This window comes from Plectropomus leopardus, chromosome 18 (genome assembly GCF_008729295.1).
Source record: "Plectropomus leopardus isolate mb chromosome 18, YSFRI_Pleo_2.0, whole genome shotgun sequence".
Classification (NCBI taxonomy): Eukaryota; Metazoa; Chordata; class Actinopteri; order Perciformes; family Serranidae; genus Plectropomus; species Plectropomus leopardus.
In genome coordinates, this window is record NC_056480.1 from 21,618,689 (window position 1) to 21,626,108 (window position 7,420).

General features: G+C 38.7%; 1 protein-coding gene across 2 annotated transcripts; it reads left to right on the plus strand.

Annotated features, from left to right (window-relative positions):
- Positions 1–701: 701 nt before the first annotated feature.
- znf706 (zinc finger protein 706) lies at positions 702–6,810 on the plus strand. 2 transcript variants are annotated; one of them, XM_042506950.1, is made up of 3 exons: positions 702–784; positions 4,478–4,623; positions 5,900–6,810. In XM_042506950.1, exons 1-3 carry the CDS (start codon positions 718–720, stop codon positions 5,993–5,995), a joined length of 309 nt encoding a protein of 102 aa, XP_042362884.1. In that variant the 5' UTR covers positions 702–717; the 3' UTR covers positions 5,996–6,810. The 2 variants fall into 2 exon arrangements, with proteins under 2 accessions (XP_042362884.1, XP_042362885.1); XM_042506951.1 differs by lacking the exon at positions 702–784 and adding an exon at positions 2,305–2,405.
- The last annotated feature ends 610 nt before the right edge of the window (positions 6,811–7,420 follow it).

The following is a 7,420-nucleotide window of genomic DNA, read 5'->3' on the forward strand; positions in this document are numbered from 1 at the left end:
AAGTTTAGATATAATGCTGTTTGAAAATGGTCTCTCAACTCCTAACTCCAAACAAATATTAAAACCAGCAGGCCTGTGTGCACAAGTATATGTTATGCAGATTAAAATTTGATAATGAGGTCAAAATCATTATGAATAAAGCAGTGAATAAAACAAAATTTTCAACTTGGGATCATCATGAGGAATTCATCAGAAACATCTCACAATTTAAGAAAACTTGATAAATGTTCTCATAATACCATTTTCATGTGGAGATGTAAGGACCAAAGTCTTCCACAGGGGGGCGACATTGCAAATGTCATGTATCTGCAACACGGTGACCACAAACAGCCGGTGCCTTCAGGGAGTCCACTAATATTCGTAAAAATGGTTTCTTCTCGGAATACTTCCGTGGCTGACCAAAGCGCCCAGTTGTTTAAAATAATAATAGTTCTGTCTATATATTTTATTTTTGTACCAGTCCAAAAGCTGACAATCCGATCCAATCACTTTTGAACAATTGGGCCACGGAAACTGTAGGGTTAACACTTTGCGTGGGTTAAATTACTTTATTCTCTATAGTTGGCAAAAGTAAGAAGACAAAACATTTGCATCGCATTTTACATGTGTAGCCATTAAATAGTTAAATAAGGGGAAAACATTCCCACGAAAGTCTTAATAAAAGCCAAATCTTACGAGTTTATATGAACGCAGCACGAGCCTTCAGCTGTCTGGGACATGAGCAGCTGTCACACTGTCTGTGAGTGTGTGCCCAGCAAAATACACGTACTGTTGTTTTTAAAAGGTAAGAATTGCCGCCCTTTTAAAACTTCAGAGATACAACATATCGCTATTACTTTTCCTGGTTAACGTTCCCGCAGGCGGAAGGAAATGTCCAGTTTAAGGTTAGCCGAGTAGCTAATGGGATAGCCGTTGTGAGCTGAGGGTAACGTTAGCATGTAAGCTAACCCACGTTACGGCTCCGTTAGTGCAGGACAACACAGACTGGTGTCACCTCGATGACAAGGGGCCATATGTGCTGTGGTAACTCACGGCTGTGTCCTAAGGACCCCAACAGAAGGACTTAACCCGAGCAGTAAAGCAAGAGATGGAGAGAGATATATAAAAAGTACATTAGCTAACAGATAACATGCTAGTTCTGTCTGTATTCCCTCGTTGTTTCTACAACTGAATGCTTATAACGTGATCTCTGAAATATCTCATCATTATATTCATACAGCTCTAAGCACCAATAAAATGTGATTTTAACTTATTGCACATGGAGTTGATACAAGTCAGCAAACTGTTTTCCTAACAAATGTTTCTGTAAGCCAACCAACGCTAGCTAGGGACTGTTCTTTATTTACCAGAGGAGGTGGGTGGCTTTTTTTCTGACCCTCATGAGTCATGAGCCTCCCCTAGTGATCTTGGGAAAATGCACGAAATTAGTTGCTAGATTTTAACTTACACATTGACATTTGAAAGTGAAAAGTCACAAATTAAATCTTGGAGCTGATCCATTAAATGTGAATTATCCTTTACGTTTTACAGTTTGAACAGGCTCAGTGACATTAATGTTATCAAGTAAACACGTTATCGGTGCTAACAACACTCGCAAATGTGCAACATTTATTTTGCCAACTGTAGATATCAAATGAAAGACATCGCATGAGGTTGCTGTGAACTGTCAATTCGCCACTTCTAAGGAGAAAAGAGAAAATAACTTTGCAGAGTCTCTCTTCCTCTGTGCCGCTGCATTGAGTCTGCTGCAGCCGCTCACTCCACAGCAAACTCTGGGGACCAAAAAATCCCCAGAAGTACAATGCTCAGGAAAAAAAAAAGCTCAGCTTGAAGCTACTTCATTTGACTGAATGGTCTCCAACTGATGATTTGAATTTCCAACTTTCAGGGGGCAGCCATAGTTATGATGAAATATCATGAAATAGTGATGAAATATCACTATTTTAAGCTTGGATTTGGTTATGTTTAATTCTGACAGAAGTGTTTGTCCCAGGTAATGTGTGTAAAAATCCAGTGATAATTGTGATGTAAATTTGGTCATTTTTAAAGTAAACATGCATTCCACCTGCATTTTTTAAAATAAGTAGCAAAAACACATTGGCCCTCCCCAGTGCTTAAAAAATAATCATTGATGTCATCATTGATTGAAATATTCATTTAACATGCCTCCCCCTTTTTGCTGTCCTCCTTCTCATAAATAACCAACGGTCCCTTATCGCTGAATGCATAGCTGAAGCATACTATTTATAGAAGTTCCTAATAAGCAAGGCTGTATTACCAACAGGGCGAAGTGGCCAACCATCCAATGTCCCTAGACCTCGGGAGGCCTTGAAAGCCTCTCAGTCAGAGTGTGGTGGTTTGGGAGTATGCAGCACTAAGCTCTATAAGTTGTTAAGGTCCTTAAGGTGAGTGCTACTGCATTTATACATAAAATTAGGTCCTTGTGTCAACACTTTTTCAAAGCTAATGTTTGCCCTGCAGCCCTTAGAATGGGTTGATCTGGCCACACTATAAGTATGCTTACATTCTAACTGTCACATTACTTTGCCTGTTATTTCCTCTAAATATGTTTACTTTATTATGATAATAACCTTTATTTAAGCACGGAAGGTCATTGAGAGCAAGCTTTCTTTTGCAAGAATGCCTTAATTACAGTACATATATAACAATAATAATACACTAAAGTTACAGTATACATCAGCAATCGAAAAATCGGAAGGTTATAATAAGTAAAGAAAATAATTTCAGCATAGAAGACGTCTATTCACATAAATAACACCTGCATTCACACCGCTTTAAGTCATTCAACAGAGATTTAAATTGATAAAAAGGGATGCACTTGTCTTATTTTACAAACATTTTATAACACATTTTTCCACTTGTGTGCTGCATATTTAATAGACAGTTTCCCTATCTAAGTATTTACATGGTTATTTTCTAGTAAGGGTCCACTGATATTGGTTTTTCAATGCCAATACAATGTTTAGTAGTTAATGACACTGATAATTGATATTTGTAACCGATATGCATTTACACTAAAAATGAAAATCTTTCTGTCAATATTTAGTATTTAGAATATAACAAACTACAACGAAAAACTTTAAATGCCTTTGGCAAAGGTTTTATCAAAATTGAGACTTTCAACATCATGTTTAGCAAATATCCAGGAAATATTTTTTTTATAAAGTCAAATGAAAAATTTAAATAAAAAATAAAAATACCCCCATGAGGTTTTACATAGTAAAAATTCCTCCAATGCTGACACTTTCTTTGCACTTTTTAATAAATTGATTTTATCAACAATCATTAAAATAAAATGCAGATACAGATCATTTGCAAAATGCCAAATATCGTCTCTGATACAGTAATAGACCATGCCAATAATCTGTTGACCCCTACTTTCTAGAACCAAAAAGCCTTGGGACTTGGTACAGTGTGAATTTGTTCCATAGCTTAAAAGACATGTAAGATACTCGGGTCATTTGCCAAGACGTGCTTTGTAAAAAAAAAAAAAAAACTAGTATGCACAAAACAACACCAAGGCAAGGTCCGTGTAAGTGAAACTCTACTAGGCAATAAACCTGACTTTAATTATGGGGGACATTAATATGGACAGAGACAGACGTCTCTCCTCATGCATTTACCTTCATCTACCTCAACTTGTATCAAGGAGTAGACTTACTGAAAGTGCCATCTGCTGAAACAGGGCTGGACCGGAGGAACTAGTTTATCCCAACACCCAGTAAAAATCCATATGTCAGTGGCTGTGAGGGCAGGAGAGAACTTGTTTCCCTCCTTGATACCACTTACTCAAACATGCCAACTGCAAGTAAATCTGTATCAGCAGAACCTGCCAAACCTGGTCCCGTTCCAAGAAACAGATTTGTTATCTGTACTCATTAAAAACCTGGAACTGGTTTATACAACATAATTATTTAGAGGCGAACTTGCTTGGTGTTATCAGCCCTATCAGAGTTACTAAGTTAAGTTTCCTCGAACGTTGCTTAGTTTCCCACGCCCTGAACGTCTGTCGTGAGACTGATTCCGCCTACTCTCGGGTACATCAAGGTTTTACAGCCCTGCCCTAGTTTCAGCAGAAGCACCTGCATTTCAGTTCAGGTTAAGCTGAAGCGTTATCTTGTTTACTTTACATGACCCTGGCTGACTGGCAGCTGTTGGTTCTTTACTCGCCTTTTAAAGTGTTTATATCCGCTAAACTTTAGCTGCCTATTAGAAAGGACTACTCTTGGTGCTGCAAAAGACATAGATCAAAGTTTGTGATGGTCTCTGGCACCATATGGTATCACAGTGAACATGGCATTATGTAACCGTCTTTATGGGCCAGAAATAACTATTAATGGACTTTCAGTAACTGACTTGTTTATGGTAGATGTGTATCAACAATGATAAAACAGTGTGTCCACAACACTGATGTGTATCAGTAAATAGTCCTTTGTCCCTCTTTCTTTCCCTTTAGACTTTGCCAGAATGGCACGGGGGCATCAGAAGCTTCAGTCTCAGCAGAAAAATGCCAAGAAACAGGCGGAGATGAAGAAGGCCAAAGGTCATGATCAAAAGACTGCAGCCAAGGCAGCACTGTTATTCACCTGCTCTGTGTGCAAGGTGAGTATAACCCCTTTTCCACACACGAGCTGGCTTGGCTTGACTTGGAATGGTTTGGCACGTCAGCTTAGCACGCCAAGGATTTGCATCTCCATTACAAAAAGGCTGTCCACTTGAAGGTGTGTCTTTAAGTATCAACAGCTTGTCTTGAGTGATGACGTTCAAAAGCATTTTTTTTTTATCAAAAACCTTAAAACATAAGTATACCCACTTTTCGCAGTATTCACCATGTTCACCATGCTCTGCATTGTTTAAACTGACAAAGGAAATGCAAATCAGCGGGGTGTAGGTGGACTCAGCGCAGCCAAAAGTGACAATGGAAAAGTCCACATGAAGTCTCAACTCTAAAAAAAACTACAGATCAAAACCTGATTCAGGATTATCAGTTCTGCTGCCATATGGTCCCTTTTTATGCCTCTGCACTGGCAACAGCTTTATGCTTTTGCGTTGTCTGTCAAGCACATTCTTGTTACCATGATATTTCAAGTACACCACCAGGGAATTTCTTCAAATTTGACACAAACATTCACTTGGAGTCAAAGATGAGCTGATAAGATTTTGGTGGTCATAGAGAAAGGTCAAGGTCACTGTGACCTCGTCAGTCTAATTCTTGTGAACACAATATGTTGAACATCATTGAAATTTGGCACAAACATTTGAATAGACTTAAGGATGAGTTGATTAGATGCTTGTGGTCAAAGGTCAAGGTCACTATGATTTTGCATCCCTCTCGTTCTTGTGAAAGCTACGTGTATCTCAAGAACACCTTGATGGAATACTCAAATTTGACATAAACATTCACTTGGACTCAACTATGAGCTGATAAAAGTTTTGTGCACAAAGATCAAGGTCACTGTGACCTTGCCTGTGTCTCTTTTTCATCAACACAATATCTGAAGATAACCTTAAGGGATTTCCCCTTAAATTTGGCACAAACATCCACTTGGACTCAAGAATGAACTGATGAGCGTTTGGTGGACAAAGGTAACGGTGCCCTTATAAAGCATGTTTTTGGCCAGAACTCAAAAACCTTGGGTGTCCACCTTGAAACTGCTGATTGCATCGATCTTTTGTGCTGCTGGGGGAAAGATGTGTGTGAAACATTCATGTTTTCACACTCATGGATGTAAAATGTAAGTGCAGCTTGACTGGAGCGCAGACACATGTCGCCACGAGGCAGTATATCTAGTTTAGAATTGTATAAAATCTTTTATTCATTTGATATTTTGCAAAATTATAACATAAAGTTTGTTGGCTGTGTTTTCCTCTCCTGCAGTCCCAGATGCCTGACCCAAAAACCTTCAAGCAACACTTTGAGAGCAAGCACCCGAAATCCCCTCTGCCCCCTGAGTTAGAGGGAGTCGAGGCATAAACGGTCACCCGGACACCGAATTGATGTCCTTCAAGGCCCTGCACCAACTCTGCACTCAGTCTGACAGCAATGGATGATTTGATGTAACCAACGTGAAACAGTTATCTTCATTTAGGCTTGAATAGGCCAGGTTGCCTTGAACACAATGTTTTTTCCCATCCTCTTTTTGCTTGTGTTTTAATTCACGCGGGGTTAAATGTTAAAAGGCAGTTTTAATTTCAGCGCTGCTGGAGACCTGTATGATTCAGGAACAATCTAAGTGGTGAATTTTTCTCCCTTCATTCAGTTTCTCTTAACAGATGCCTCACTGCCCTGATGAGTATTTCTTGCTGCTAGCTCTTGTACCTCTCTATCTGAAGCTTTGGATCGAGTTGTCTGATTAAACCTTTATAGCAAACATAACTCATGAGGCATGGTGTCCTTAAATAGAGCACGGATTTGGCTCAGGTGGGAGATTTCTGATTTGAAATTTGCTGCAATTAAGTCAATGACAAATGCAACCTCATCTGTTTTCTTTGTGCTTTGAGTATTGAATCAAAAGGAGGCTGTGAAACGTTTTTCTCATATTAGTTGTCAAATATGGAATTTCTCCACAGCACTGTCTGCCGTGTCATACTACAATCTTTCATCTAGCTAATCACGCTTTCATGTCGGGCCACTAAAATGTGAAATTCTGCTAGCTGTTTTCAGGCTGCTACATGAATTGTAAGTCAAAATTTTACAGGAGCGCACGGTCAACATTTGTACACTTGGAAAATGAATGAATGCTCCAATGATGTATTATAGCATTTTATTAAATTTTACTTTGTTGTATATCTGTGTTTGTCAAGAAAGTGCTTTTCATAAAATGACAAATTTTCTGCTTGATGCTTTTTTAAGATACACCCTTATTTGTTTTTCCGCTTTAGTGGACTAGAACTCACTTCTAGCTTTTGAGCTTTGTTGGCCCATTTACTTTAACTGACAATTCATTATTTACTGTCCAAATTGGCATTCCAGTATGTCATTTCTCTGCTGGTATGCTCATGTAGCGTTAACACTTTGTTTTCACATTCTGTACATTATGTAAATGTGAATCATTTGTAGGACATCAGCTGTCACTTGTAAATGTTCAATAATTAATAACTATTGATGCATTTCATCTAGCAGGCAGCTGTGAAACAGGCTGCAATGTAAACACTCAGGGCATTTGTGCACCATCAGTATACATCCACTAAAAGTGCTTTTGGCCTCTGACATGCTCAGATTATTCTAAGTGTCTGACAACATTATGAAAGAGATCCTTACAGACATGGACCATTTTTTAAAAGTCCTTTATATTTAATCGGAAGCAACCCGGAAATCACTATCACCAAACCCACCAGATACCATTAAATAAACAGCGATTTTAGCGCGTATAGAACCAGTGTATTTTCACATCTAACT